Source organism: Condylostylus longicornis, unplaced genomic scaffold (assembly GCF_029603195.1).
Source record: "Condylostylus longicornis isolate FDR11 unplaced genomic scaffold, ASM2960319v2 ptg000135l, whole genome shotgun sequence".
In the NCBI taxonomy this organism is placed as follows: Eukaryota; Metazoa; Arthropoda; class Insecta; order Diptera; family Dolichopodidae; genus Condylostylus; species Condylostylus longicornis.
This window is the reverse complement of record NW_026578103.1, coordinates 7,437,061-7,453,894: the sequence shown is the minus strand read 5'-3', so window position 1 is coordinate 7,453,894 and position 16,834 is coordinate 7,437,061. Positions and strand designations below refer to the sequence as shown.

Below are 16,834 nucleotides of genomic sequence, written 5' to 3'. Positions count from 1 at the left end.
TTAGTCAGTTTGTCGTTTATTTGTCAAATATTCAGCAATATCTAGATCTTCTAGAGTATCAATTTCCAATCCATCATATTGTGATATTATTACAATTTTACATAGTTTTGATTGAAAAGAATTATTTTCTAAAATTAAATAACGATTGGCAAAATAAAACATTCCATTTTCATAAAATTCTCCAGACCAATCTTGTCTTCTTGGACGTTTATCTAATTTGAAATTAATTGGATGAACAAGTTCTCTTTCATTATCATATAATTGCCATCTTAGTTTAAAACTTTGTGTAACCGAAAAAACACATTCAGAATTTTGAAATTTATTTATACCATCTTTAATATATTGATGTCGAAGAAAAGGAGAAGTACATTGAAATAAAGCCAATTTTTTTATATATTTATATTTATTTAAAAACTCTTTAACTGCATCCAATGATGAGGTTTCATCTTCAGCTAAATATTTGGGTCTTGTATGTGAAAGAGCTCCAATTTTTTGTGCTGTTTCATTTATTTCTTTATCTTCAGTTGAAACCCAAATTTCGGTAAATAAATTTGTTTCTTGAATTATTTTAATTGTACGTTCTAGTAATGTTACACCATTTAATTTTTGAAGATTTTTTCTAGGTATTCCTTTTGAACCACCTCTAGCCAATATCAAAGCATATTGTGGTTCATTTGTTTTTAACCAGAATAATTTGGCCGGACATGACAATGACATTGCCATTAGATTTTTGCAATCGAATAATAAAATTAAAAAAGTTATAGTAAAAAGTTTGAAAAGCATTTTTTTTTCAAATGTTTAGATGAAATTTTATATCGATACTAAAAGATGAATTTTTTTTTAGCTTCATAATATTTTTGAATTTTCATAGTTTGTTGCTCTAATTAAATACTTCCGCTAATACAAATACATTTTATTCTAAACGAATTTTCGTTATTGCATTTCTCCATTATTTCATAGTGTTATTTATTTTTTTCACTTTTGTTGGATAATATGTGCAACACAATAGTAGGAAATTCCATATATTAAAGAAATTATCTTTTATTTATTATATAAACTATAAAATAAGAATAAAATAGGAATGGAGTGTTTACGCGATATGTATGTAGGTGTATGCGATATGTGCGGTATATACGGTACAGAATTTCTTATTAAAGTACATAAATATATCGAAAATTAGTCCACACTATTCCGCGCTCCAGTTGATTTTTTTTTTATATATTTTTTTGGAATATGTTTCACTTATTTTGGAAAATATTTTTTATTGAATTTTCTTAAAACTATTTAATATAAGAATTAAAATAAGGATTTATATTTAAGATAATTCGTGTTTATAAACTTGTTTATGAACTCACAACAAACACAATTTTTTATGGCTATAATGAAATTCTATATTATGAACTCACAAATTAATTTTACTAAAAAAAACAACGCGTCACTAAACAAAATTATGAATTTATTTTTAAATTAGTTGATAATGATTAACTAACTGGCTGATTCTCAAATTTTTACCTTTTCAAAAAGTCTATTCCGGAAACCACTTTCAATTACATATGGCTATACATATACATATACATATGTGAAAAATATTGAAATGAATAACAGCTAAAAAAAATTTTGTTAGAATAAACCTGAAAATTTCTCTTTCCTTAAAAAATTTCATTCCAATAATCTCAATTTTACTAGCCTAATGAAAATTTAGTATTATATAAATTATTAAATATTTTAAAATGAAATATGGAATTTAATAAAAATCGTACTATAACCCGCCTATATAGCTTAAATTATGTTTGATAACATTTTAAAATACTCCAATTATTGACCTTATCAATAGAGTATCCAAATAGTTTTAAGCTTAAATTATCGTTAACAACAATATTAAGAACATTATTATTAATCTATTTTCGGTTTAAATTATATCATTAAAAAAATTGTTTAAATCAACATTAAACTTTGTTTAGGGAAGACAACAATATAATAGTTAGTTGTAGATTGTAGATTAATAAAAGTTTTATTTGTAGAAAAAAAATTGCATAAATTTAGGAGAGAAACATTTAGATGTGCAACGCAACATAACCATCATACTGAACTAGTACTAAAAATAGTACACTTCTACTGTATACCAATCAATTTTTTTATTTTACAATTAATAAAAATATTTCTATCAAGCTTATATTGCACATAAAATAAAATTTACTAGCTATAAGTAACATTTTTAAATAAAGAATAAGAAATTATTTTGGAAAACAAATTTTTTAAATTAATTTTCTATTTTCATTTAATTTAATCGAAATTCACGTTCCCCGACATTTTGCTTCGTTAATGAAAAAATAACGTATTGAGGGGGGCTTTAAACGTGTCGACTATTTTTAAAGTAATACAAATAACAGAAATTTTATGAGAAAAATGTTGATTTAAGTATATTAGAGATTTGAAAATGGCGTATAGTTCCACTGTGACATAAGTATAATCAGGTAAATAATATTCTTTTGCTATTTATAAACCAAAAATAACAGCAGAACTGAATATTATTTTTTCAAAATTATTTTGGTTATAAATGAGTTTCTCAGCATATTTCTAAATCTTTCATGGCATAATTGACTTTTAATGTTTTTCTTCTTCAATTGAAAATAAATTTTATCATTGAACATTTGGTCATAAAGAGGATGATTAACAAACGAAAATAATTTGTTTGCATATAAAAGTGTTTTGTTTTCTCTCTTATCTTAACTGATGATATAACTGGTGTGGTTCTGCAATAATTGGACAATTCAAAATTAATTGAATTCAGTTTTGTGATAGAACGGAGTCTAAAAATTTTTTGTTAATTAATAAAATATAAAACAAAACTTACATCCTAAATATTTTCATACTCTTGCTCTATAAATACATATGTATGTGTGTACATATCCATATATATTAATACTTGTTACAACAGTTCATATTTTCTGTAATCATTTTTTTTTTTTCAGTTTATTTTCATAAATAATTTTAAGAAATTGTAAATGGAATATGTGATGATTTTATTTTGTAAATGGCGATTTCAATATAACAGTTAACAAAAAAAAAGAATAAAATTATAAAATTCTACATTGTAATTTTTACAACACACAAAAATGTTTTACAACTTTTTCAATTCTAATAATAGCAATATTTTATCGTTATTGTCTCATAAATATGTCCAAGTCATCTACATAATAATAAATTAAAAAGTGTAAAAAATATTAAGCGAAAATGCTTTTAATTAATCTTATTTTTTCATACAAAGCAAAATCACCGTTCTATATTAATTGCTACAATTCTATATTCTTGCTACAATTCTAAGTATGGAAAAGTGAAAAAACGATAGCGCTCTTATATGTTTTTTATGTGTACACAATATTATAACACGTGTGTAAGAATACCATAATGAAGTGTTGTTGCTTTCCACTGTAATGTTAATATGGTATTATTTACTGCTCTATTATCACTTAATTTTAAATATTTATTCCATTATTCTTTTGTTTACGTCAAATTTTTTCGTATTTAGGTTCGTATCTAACGAGTTGAGTCTCATTTATTTACCATACAACACTAACAAAAAAATTTTACTTTGTATTTTAGAAATTACATTTATTTTACAGTTATACCGGGGGATACTCCTGCCCCACTCGGTTCCCTTGAGAAAATCTACAATCTACAAATCTACCGTTATTCTTAGTTATAGATCTTTAGAAAATACTCCGTAAATATAGGTTACGGAACCTTGGTGAACATTTTAAAAAAATTGGCGATTTCATTGGTGAGCACGGATAACCTTATAGATTTTTATATATAAATATTGTTTTAATATTATAGATTATCGATTATATTGTTTTACTTACAGAAAAATTGGATCTTTTAAATCAACTCATAAACTCATTCAATCGTTCAATTTTTAATCAGATATTTTGCCATGTTGTGCTCCTAAATGATTTAAACAAATGTCATGGTATAAGAATTTTTTATTTTAACAGTAACAAATAAGTAAAAATTGTATTAAGATTAATATTCTTAGTGGATTTATAATTTTATAAGTAGCAGTGTTCCTAAACAAGGTTGAGTTGATACTCGTATTATATACAAATTGCATGGTTAACTTCATAATTTCATTACCTTAAAACTAAATTAATAATTCCTAGTCACTGCGGAGTTAAAGAGAGTATTAATCAAAAAGGTGAAATCTTTTCTATAATTAAAAAAATTAAAAGTTTTCGTGATATTGTAAAAAATGGGAAACTTTTATAACATTGCTGCTGTTTTTGGGCCAACGAAAATTCATATAGAATAAAGGAAGTACTCGCAATGAAGCAATTTTGATTTTTTGAAAAGTGTATGTTTTATGTTTTTTTAAATCCGAAAAAGATATGTACGTGTAATATTTGATATTGACTTACTTGAATGTTATAAACAGTTTTCTTGAAGCTTAATAAAAACTTGAGCTTTTAAAGCACGATATAAGAGCCATGATGATTTTAGTTTAATCATAGTATGGAGTAGATTTTAAAAAACATGTTAAATATTCCGAATGTAAAAACTTGTAAAATATTCCGATTTAAATTTTAAATTTTAAATTTTGTTCATTTTGGCGGCTAATAAAAATAATTAATATATTTTGAAATTTTAGAGAAACAAATCGTACAATATAAATTTTTGCGATACATGCATACACATATCAACTCCAAAAACACATAGTAAAAGTATAAATTATGGAAAAAAGTTTTAATTCAGTGAACTTTTCATGCTATTCATCAAAAATATTATTTAAAAAAAATTTCTTTTCTTTTATATTAAAAATTTTTAATTGTTGTCATAATTTAAATTTGTTTTAATTTTAAATGAATTCAAAAAGAAAGTTACACATACATACATAATTATATCGTAAATGTACTGAACACAGAACAATTTATATTATGAAACAATTGTAGAGTCAAATTTTACGTTGACATCAGTTTTTATATTTTATCTAATATAAATAACCCTTTCAGATCAAACACTTAACAGGAGCAAATAGAATTGATTGTGTTAAACTTCTGATACCTCTACGGTTACAGTTACTTCACGATAACAGTTTGTACGATTCATATTATCTCATCTGACAAAATTTCTCTCATCTGACATTTTGCTTCTGTTTAAATTTAAAGCTGCTACAAAATTTGTATACTCTAGATATGATCAAATTATTTCAAAGTTCTATGCAAAATATTGCAAGTACTTAGAAAATCAACTCCAAATTTTATCAAAATATCGCCCCTTTGGTGAAATTCATTTATGTACTGTATATTAATGAAGTTTTGTAGAAGCTACTCGGACGGGCTCTTCGATCGAATCTGTAAGTTAAATTATAGTTTCTACAAACAATTCTAAGTAATTGTGAAAATTTAGTTATCCTAACCGAATAAGATTTTAAGTTATCACTGGGACTTACAGCCAGACATGTGAACGGACTGATATAACTGTAGTTTGACTCTGAATTCGATACCGAAAAAAATATATTCATATATATATACCTACACCATGACGATGTTATTTAATTTCAGTTTAATTATTTAGAAATCAATTTTTAATTTTCAACATACGAATTTATTTTAACATTACAATTTTGTAAATTTCGGAGGAAATTTACATTGATTAAATTTAATTTACGCTGCGTGTCAAAGAAATCGTTTGTGTCTGAAAGGGATAAATGAGACCAAAGTCAATGATTGAAAATATAAAATAAAATATTAATAGTAAGTATCTATTGTTCAGATAATCAAAATTGTTCTTTAAATAAAATTCTAAAACACATAGTATCCACATATGCACATAAGCTCATGTATCATTGTAAAATATTAGTAGTTTGCTTCTTTTTTATCAAAATTAAATAAAAACACTGATAAAATTGTGTTTATGATTCGTTCATATAAGTATGTATGTATAGTAGTAATTTTGAACTAAGTTCAATCAAATATAGTTCTATATTCTAGAATCTAGAGTTTATAGTCTTAATCAATAAGTTTTTTTGGTGAAATTATACCCTTGAATAATATGTAAATTTTAGAGAATAAGTCTTTATAGTGCAATAATTTTTGATCTGCTCATTGGCCCCATTACTAAAAGTCTAAAAATGTAATTAATAAAGCCTAGAATTAAAATTATTAAATTTGCAACAACATTAAGACATTCTAAAATGAAAAATAAAGTATAAGTATATTCTAATTGAGTTGATTGAAGTTTGGACATAATGAAAGTCCCATTTCATTTAAAATTTTTATTGAAAATAAATTAGAATCGTTGATCCTTGTTTAATATACAAAAATTTACATACATACCGTGCTTCCTCTCATTAAACTCTTTCTGTAACCTGAAATATTGAATTCTCAAACTGAGTTTAATAGATATACGAATATATTAATTAAGAACATACAAATTACATACAAGTACATTATGTATATGCAGCCACACACGTACTTATTAAGTAAACTGTTATACAAGCTAAACTATACGAAAATGTATACCAGAAAGATACCCGAACATTTTACGATTTACTTGTTTTTGTTCTTATTTTATAATTTGATTTTTCTTTTTTTTTTTGTATTAGATTTCATCAAATAGATTTTATATTCAAAACATATTATATGCAAGATTTTTCGAAAATTAATACTAAAAAAACTGATTACCAATTATTCTAATTTATAAGTTTTATTTAAATGGATTTTGCATGGGGGTGTCTATAAAATATACAAGTTGAGTTTTCAGCGTGTAAAATTTAAGTAATCAAAATATTTTCAACCAGTTATATAACACAGACCGTGGTAAGGAAAAAATCAGAGCGAAAATGTACAGCAATTCAATGTTTTGCTACAATCTACAAACTCCTATTCAAAAGGAAAGTATATTTCTCAATACTACCATTGTAAATATTCATAGGTTATATTTGCTAAAATGAAATTTATAAATATCAAGTACGTATACACATATATTCGTCTCGACAAAACTATGATATTTTTTGACAACGTCAAAGTGTATCTTAAATTAAATAAAGTTTGTCAGCGAATATATTTATGTTCTTTTAATGACAGCAATATTTAGTTCATGTATTATATATTTATAGTATATAAATATTGTATTGTTCACCCTGTACTAAAATAGTGTACATCTTCATATATAAGTACATAACAATTAATATTCATTCAAGAATTTTAAAACACACACGAGTATAATATTCGCACAGTTAATGGTAACGGACAAGATTATGTACTTTTTAGCACTTTTCCAAAAAATTTTTGAAAAAAAGTGCTTATTAGTTTCACTCTGTCCATCCGCCCGTTCGTCCGTCCGCCCATTCGTCCGTCCGTCTGTCCGTGTGTCTGTTTACAAAACTTCTACAGCCTTGAAAATAGAAACCTGAAATTTTATATGTACATAGATCTTTACTAGAAACTAAATTTCGTAGAACATAATTTTTACCATCTCCTTCCCTCTAAAAGGGTAAATACCTTACCTCAAAGCCCTAAAAATGCCATCTTTAAACTGTTTACTGTAGTTGAACCATATACATTTTTGAAATTTTACAAACTATATTTGAACTTTAAAAAAACAAAATGGCCGTTAAGATTTGCCGTTACATAATATCCGATTTGTTTTTCAAATTTTTGATGCTGTTTTTCTTGTCTTGTTAACCCTTATGTATGTATTAAAGAGGGGTTAATATAATAAGAGCATTAAATTAATTTTCGCTTTATTTTAAAAACTGCATAAACTATTCATCCTAAATATATGCAATCCCAGAAATAGTTTCGTATATGAATGAAAATAATTTTAATAGTGTGGTAGGTCCACATCGATTGTTTTGCAAAGCAGTATTTTCACTTGTTGAAGGGAAAAGTGCTACAATACAAACCATTGGTTTGACCCAACTTTATTAAATATATATAAAAGTCTATAATCAGTATTCCAATTAAGGATAACACCTAACAGAATCTAATTTAATATCAATTGAATTTATTCAGCAATTACAATTGTGTTGCTGAATATAACTAAATATCGTTACGTTGATTGAACACCTTAGTCTGAATCAAATAAAGGTATACAAAATTAAAAACAAAAACAAGTAAAAACGTTTCACTCGGTATAAACCGATTGAATTATACCCTGCACCATTCGTTATTGTATAGGAATTACTCGAACCTGTGAAATCAGTCTATAGAAACTTCACGGATATGTCTAACCTATAATTGGACATCCAACTACCAAGTTTCATGAATCTGACTTTATAATTTTTCCAAATATTTAAAATTAGCTTTTGGAGTTGTATGGCACGTACCTGAACCCGTCAAGCAATTCCATCAAAACTTCAGAAATATGTCTGACCTATAATTGGACACACGACTGCCAAAGCTCATGAATCTGACTTTATTATTTTTCCAAATACTTAAAATAAGCTTTTAGACTTGTATGGGAGCTACTCGAACCTGTCAAGCAATTCCACCAAAACTTCAGAAATATATCTGACCTATAACTCGACACACAACTGCCAAGTTTCATGAATCTGACTTTATTATTTTTCCAAATATTTAAAATTAGCTTCTGGAGTTGTATGGCAGGTACCCGAACCTGTCAAGCAATTCCTCTAAAACTTCAGAAATATATTTGACCTATAATTGGACACATGACTGCCAAGTTTCATGAATCTGACTTTATTATTTTTCCGAATATAAAAAATTTGCTATTGGAGTTGTATGGCAGCCACCCGAACCGGTGCAGCTATCCCATTATAATTTTTAGAGCATGTGTAGAATATAATTGGACACATGTATACAAAATTTTATATTTATTAGTTTTTTAAGTTTTATTAGTTTTTCAAATATTTAAAATAAACTCTTTGAGTTGTATGGCAGCTACCCGAACCCGTTGTCCGAATTAGTCCAATAACAATAGGGCTCGTCCTTGGCACAAAAGAAAAAACTTGTGAAAGTTTGGTGTCGATTGCATTATTCGTTTTTGAGTTATCGTGCGATCGGACGGACGGACGGAAGGACGGACGGACGGACGGACTGACGGACGGACGGACAAACGGACATGTCTAAATCGACGCAGAATTTGACGCTGAGCAAGAATATATATATATATGTCCATACCGCAGATGACTCCTTCAAGTAGTTACAAACTCCATACCAAAGTTAATAAAAACCCTTCACGAAGTGCAAGGATTAAAAAGTATAATATTGCATTGCTATGATATTGCTACAGCAAAAATTATACAGGTTATAACTGACTCGTACTGCTGTACTCTTGCAATTATGAAGACAGCAACATTTGAATATACTATAAATACTAAGGTTTAATTAAAATTATTGGGCAATATTTAGTAGAGAAATATTGACTCGGAAATTTGTCCGACTAAAAAATGAAGTCAATTTTAACATTTGATCAAATTTCGGCATCGTTTTGTTAAAATTTTTAGCTAACATATATTTAAATGCGTATAGAATCTATTGAATTAGAATAGGAATACTGTTTCAATAACAATATGTGTACATAATTTATCTGCTCTTCTATAAAATCGTACTCCAATGTAAATAGAATTAATATATTATAGATATCTATCTATATATGTATGTACATTAGTAGCTTATCCAAAATAGAATCAAGTAGACGAAACAGCAGAGGTCTTTGAGATCACAAAAATTTTGTGATGTACTTACAAATACATATACATATATATTACAGGTGAATCTGGTTTAATTAAATTCCAAGCGACTGAGATTTTCATTTATAATTTATAAAGGTTTCTTCATTTATCCAGAATTTGTCGGTGATTATTTATGCATTAAATTTGTTTGATATTAAAAATAATTGGCGTTTTGCTGGTTCAGAAGCTGTATTTAAGATCTAAACCTTGAATTACACATCACAGTATTTTGTTGTGGGCAAACTAAAATATAAACATTCAATTAATAAAATTGTACAAGTACCACAAAAACACTTGTACAAACAATAACTTATGAAATAAATAATAATATATTTAAAAATAGAAAGAGAAAAATCCCCTTTAGAGATAAAATCATGAAATTCATTCGCTTTTTCATGAGTAAAAAGTACTCAAAATTAGAGATGGAGAGTAAAATTGGGAAAAAAAATTTTACACTTGCATTGCAGAAGAAAAATAAGTTGCAAAAATAATTCTACTACTATAGGGTTCCCTCTAAGCTAGACTCAACTGTAATATAAATATAAATACATATATAGATACATACATACATATATACGTACATATTTGGTTTTTACTCTACTTAAAACTGTAATTCATATCTCCTCATATCAAGATAAAGTCACGGTTTGAAAATTATACACATATATTTTTTTTGCTTTTTACTTTTTCTTTTTTCATTTTTTTTCCTTTTCTTTGTTGATTTTGATTATTTTATTTTTCTTTTTTCATATTAATTCAGTGATCGCTCAGTTGACATTTGACAGTAAGCGGTGATGCACTCAAACTTTTATAACTGTATATAATGATATTATTATTTATTTAATAATGAGAAAAATGTAGAAAAAAACATAGAAGAAATACTAAAAAAAAAATTTTAAGCGCGAATTACGACAAGATAAGGAAATTTAACGAAACATGTAATTTATATGTGGTAATAAAGTAATAATAATAAACATTAAATATCTATATTAAAAGAAGAAAGAAATGAATATTAAATAACACAAAAATAAATGCGTATTATTTGAGAAATTAAAATATTTGCAATTATTTTTAATTTAAGCTGCAATTTTAATAGAATTAGAATAAAAACGTATATAAAAAAAATACAAGACACAAACAGACACATATATAAAATAATTAATAATATTTTGAACAAAAACAAATACGTAAAATGATAAAATAAAAAATAGAAAAAATAAAATTAAATTATCATCTACTTCTACTTAATTAAATCCGCATATTATAATTTGCTATCTAGTCATAGACCATAATTTCAACACAAAAATATATTAAAAATATTATTTTATAATATAAAATAATGTATTACAATTATATGTATATTATCTATTTGTATACAGATACCCTCTGATTTGAATATCAATTTGAAACGAATTTAAATAGTTTGTGTCAACTTGAAATATAAGTCCTTAATTTCATATATAACTTTAATTAAAAACCATTAAAATAAAATGTATAAAAAATGAAAATATGAAATATTTATAAAAATTAACACTAAACGTTAACAATAATAATTAATATTTTTAATAAATTGTTAAATTGAGCGAATTATAATAATTAATTTTTTATAAAATTCCAATACATAATGTATACGTATTATATATATTTAAAAATTAAATAACATAATCGCAAATGGAATACTTGAGATTACTTTATTATTAATTTCTGACAGCTACATACAATATATACATATACGAGTATAATATTTCCCACCTTGAGTAATTTTACATATATTTATGTGTATTTAATATTGAGCCGATAATACTCGTATAATAAATGCAACAATAATACTGTGTTCCTTGTTAAATTACGCCGGTCGTTTCTATAATTTATATGTATGTATTGCCTGCATAACTAAATGATATGCATCACAAACTTAGGCCCTGATCATCTATCTCACATACTAAAAAATGAGTAATCTTATTGGAAAAGTTAAACATCCATTAGAAAATACTTATAATTCTGACTTGAAAAAGAATAAAAAGTGAGTAAAAAAGCTCACGATCAGGCTGGTAATGTACTCGTACATTGTATTTACAAATTTTTCGAAATGTGCCTTTACAAGACAAAACTTGAAATATAACTCCAATTTAAATTTTGATAATTAATAAGTTTCGATACGTATTACGTCTCGACAAAACTAAGATATTTTTTGACAACGTGTATCTTATATTAAATAAAGTTTGTGAAAAAATTAAAAAATAATTCTTCGTGAAAAAAAAACACATTCACTGGAAGAGCTTGTTATTTTTGTTAATAAGACAACTGAGTCAAATATGGTTTCGTGAAGCGATCTGAAATTTTCTTCTGGAGTGAATACAAATGTTTCTAAATAAAAATTTTCGACATGTAAAATTGTTGTTTTGTCGTAACTATTTTGTTGCAGTTTTAAAACTTACGATATATATACAATACGATATATATACAATATATTTATATGATAATTAAATATCGTATATCGAAGTATTACTGTATATTTTTATTATATTCTTAATGTTATACTAATTCATATAACAATCTTCAAGAATATCATTTGTATTTTAATTTAATTTGCCACAAGTGTATAGTACTACTTTTCAGGAATGACCTAGGTATATAAGACGTATACGAACATAATGTTTTCATAATAGATAATGAAAGAATAAATAATTTAATATTTACATATAAATAAAATGTTATAAATAAAAAAGAGTGCAGTTAAACGTTCAGTGATCCAAATTGAATACTTATACAAATAATATAATGTGTGCTTATTTACTAAATTATAAGTTTGTATATTTAAACATTAATATTATAAGCGAACAAATATGTAGTTTTAAAAATATAATATTATTATGAACTAAAATTTATAATAATTATGTACAGTAATATAATAATTAAAATTTGAATAAAGTAATAACTTTCAAAAAAAATGTACATTGATCTTATATTTACATATACTCGAATATGTATACATACATACAAAATTGTTTAAAAAAATTTATTCTGTAATTTCTTTGAAAATCAATATAAAATATTAGTAAAAGCCGAAATGTTACTCAGAAAAAAATAAAATCTAACAATATTTTTTCCAATAAAACAATTACAAAACAGAAGAATGTTAAAAAATTTTTGTGAAATTTAATTTCAAATGAAAATAAATCAAATATTTTTCTAATTAATTAATTAATTTATTTAATTTATTCAAATAAAAATATTTTTAATCGAAATTTCTGAATTAAATTATAATTATTAATTTTATAATTTATTAATAATATTAAACAAGTGTAACGTATAGGCTTACACACAATATGTGTGACACACGTAATATACGTTAATTTATGTGCATGTGTGTATCATAAGAAGTGAGTGTGAATAAAATTAAAGTTGTACATTTTTTATTATTGCGTGATCATATTATTAATACATATATATATATATTTACATATACATATATTTAGTTCAGTAAACATTTTTTATAGTGTTAAATTAAATGATTACTCATATCATAATTAAATTTCATTAAAGAGAAATTATCATAGTATTTCTACTATACTTATGTATACTTACTTGTACATACATATATATAAAGAAATCTATGTATATATACTTATTATATATAAAGTGTGTATTTACATTAGAAGATTTCTTATTATTTTTTCTTATTGTTGTTTTGTTTTTTTTTTTTTTCTTATAATCTTCAATTAAAATGGAATTGTGTAAGGAAAATCAGCAAGAAAAAAAAAATATCGTCACTAAAAAATACCGGCATTAAAGAAAATGAAAGCCTTTATATGGCAATATTATAATTTGAATATATGTATATAAGTAATAATAAATATTATTAAATATTTAAATTTAATATTTTATAATATAAGTAAATACATAATGAAAACTTAAGTATGTAAATTACACATGTTATATATTTTCTTATTTACATTAAATTTGCAATAAAACATTCCATTTATAGCTATATACTTATAATACATTGATCACAAAATTATATTATATATATATATGTTTATATGTTTGTACGATTAATTCAAAATATTACTCGTAAATAAGGAAATAAATAATTTAGGTTGGGGTTTTTCTTATTGTTAATCTGAAATATATATGTATATAAGTATATATACAAAAAGAAGGTAACAAAGGTATAAAGATAAAATTTATTTTAAATATTAAATTTTTTTAAATAAAAACATAAAGGTTATAATCTTAATATTTTCAATAAAAATGGTCGGGAAAATACTCTTAAGAATTGCATACTGAATGCAGATATACCAAAAATATTGCCAAAAATACAAACAAATTAATTTTAGTAATTAAATTAAATTTTCCTCACTTTTATCAATGTTGAATTTTATCAAATTTTTAAGTCAAAAGCAAAATCTATCAAATATTAATTTATAAATTTGTTATTATTTAATTGTTTGTTAAAATTAGATGGTTACTGATATTACTTTCCTCATAAAGATGGCTATAAAGAACTTAAATTGTTTGTATACATTATTATAATGTGGATTCGGTGCAATGGGAAGACGAAAACAGCCACATAATTTTTACCCTCTTGTTTTGTTATGCTATGCAATAAATTTAATATTTTAGGTTCTGGTACACTTATATATGAAAAACAATATTGTAAAGTTAAAGATAACGTGACTTCAGTAATGCGCTTACGACGTAAACTTTACAAAGTATCACATTCTAAAAAGTTTAGTAAAAACTCATGACATTGTACACTTTTCCAAAATGCGTTCTATACTTAGTACATACGTAAAATAAAAGTAAATTGGGTATTGAAAAAATCGAGCACGCTTTTCTTATAGAACTTTAAATTGAAATTTTCAAACAAACGACAAAGTATGTATTAATATTGTAAAAACTGTATTCCAAAATGCATCAAAAACTTGAGCAGTTTTTTTTACAATGTAAAGGTAATGAAAGCTCCGTACTTAAACTTTTGATAAAGCATTATTGAAGTCACGGATACTAAAAGTTAGCCACACCAGAATTTTTATATTAGTTCTGTTTCATGAATTCTTCACATTTAAACTCATTTAGATGAAGTTACAATTTTTACGCTTCAGAAAAATTCTAATAAAAAATATTATAAAGAGAACTTTCTTGTTTTTTTTTGCTGTTGAATTCTCAAAATAATGTTTTTACCGAAAAACCTCTTTTCTATTTTTTTTTTTTTTTGTTTGTAAACTTTATTTAATCCATTTTCTTCTTATTAACTATATAACAAAAAAGTTTAAAAAAAAAATTTATTTACATAAAAAAAAAAAATTGGTATAACTAACTTAAAAACTTATTGTTTTCTTGTAGCTAGTTGTATTCTGTAATGTATTAGAGGATTGCTAGTTGATTAAAATGATTATTAATTACAATAATTTCTTTTTTTTTTTTATTTTAGGAAAATTGTTTTTGTAAAAAAACCTAAAATTAATTATTTTTTAATAAAATAAAAACCCTATCCTAACTTAAACTAAGCTTAAATTAAAGAGAAAATACTGGAAGTACGTCTCTCACACAGTATTTCATTGTTTAAAGTTGTTCTTCTAGCCACCAGTAACCCCTGTTAATGAACGTATCCCTAATAGGTATACTCATATCACATACCTCTTTTCTAGTTAACTATTACTTGACGTTCCTTAAAAGTCATACGTCAAATTCAAATTTAACGGTACAACGGTAAAATTTTTTCAGTCAAACAAATATCAACAATAGTGATTTTACAATTTTTGTATTCCGCGAAAAAAAAAATGCAATTGATATAAATTTTATATGTTTTCAACGTTTAAATTCTAAACTTTAGAGTGAAAATAGAAAAAATAAAACTCAGTCTTTCTCTTTTACAATATTTTTAACTAGAATTTTTTTTAGAGAAAAACCTATTATTACCAATATAACGATAAGAGATTGAGTTGGCAACACTGTTCGTATGAGAACGACTACATTTTTTTATGTTGAGAAATTCATAAAGTTGACTGTGTAAAATTTCAAAATTGCAGCTTAAAAATTTTCTAAAACAATTAAATTAATACTTGCTTGTCCAGTATTTTACTCTGAATAGCTTTATGGCATCTATATGTATACATATGTATATTTCGTAAAAGCTCACATAATTTTGACTTTTCGGTAATATTAATGCTAAATTAATACCTTCGGTTTCGGTACTTGATTCTTATATTCACTATATTAATATACTTTAAGGACTGAGAGGTGGTTCTGGTAGAGTTTCAAAATTTTTGCATAAAACATCAATTTTATCAACTATATGGCAACACAGTCAATAAATTTTTGTTTTATGTTTTGATAAAATGTTAATCACATAAATAACAATTACTTACAATATCATTGTTTTGAAAATTTTTAATTTAATTCAATATTGTATAACTATATACTGACTGCACTACTTATAGTATACCTCGAAAACTCATTTATTCGGAATACATACAAGAATAAATCTTAGAAAATTCTATATACTTTAATAGCTTACCGATACATAGTAAATACAAAAATTGTTATTATGAAAATTTTAATGTAATCAAAATATATATATATATATGTATATATATTTACTATTATCATGTTAATATAATACAAAAAAAAATATTTTATTCAATATTTATTCATTAGTGCCATTTTTTTCGCCTTTTTGTTTCACAATTCATTGTACTATTTATATGTATAGTAAAAGCTGCTATTGAAATAGACTTTACAATATTTATGATTATATTCTAAAATTAAGACACACCAAATGGTATGCAGTTGTATAAATAATCGTTAATTATACAATTATGTGAAATTTTAAAATCAAAATTTTAATTTAAATACAAAAATTAAAATGTTTTGTTGTGCTATTTCATCTTTAAGTATTCATTATGTTTTTAGGTACAGTTTGTACATATAGCTCTCATGATTTAGGTACATGGAAAATATTCCTGTAACGCGATAGTAATTAAAAGGTTCTTACAAGCTTCATAGGCCCGAATACAGAATACCAAAATATGAACATAATTTTCTTCCTCAACCGAGGTACAATCGAAAACCAATAACCTTGATTAATACGCTACAATGTTTAATTAGTCACAATTGAATTTGAGCTCAATTTCG

General features: G+C 24.5%; 2 protein-coding genes across 5 annotated transcripts in view; one reads left to right on the top strand and one right to left on the bottom strand.

Annotated features, from left to right (window-relative positions):
- On the bottom strand, positions 1–723 carry LOC129615156 (N-acylneuraminate cytidylyltransferase). Its single transcript, XM_055530249.1, has one exon. It carries the CDS (start codon positions 721–723, stop codon positions 1–3), a length of 723 nt encoding a protein of 240 aa, XP_055386224.1.
- A 9,753-nt stretch (positions 724–10,476) lies between these two features.
- LOC129614982 (sodium- and chloride-dependent GABA transporter ine) overlaps positions 10,477–16,834 on the top strand; it is a 60,594-nt gene continuing 54,236 nt past the window's right edge. For 2 of the 4 annotated variants that reach the window (XM_055529986.1, XM_055529981.1), the window contains exon 1: positions 10,477–10,646. The gene's annotated coding sequence lies outside the window, so the exon portion shown is untranslated. Of the gene's footprint in view, positions 10,655–16,834 lie in introns of all 4 variants that reach the window. The other 2 variants (XM_055529983.1, XM_055529982.1) reach the window with 2 other exon arrangements.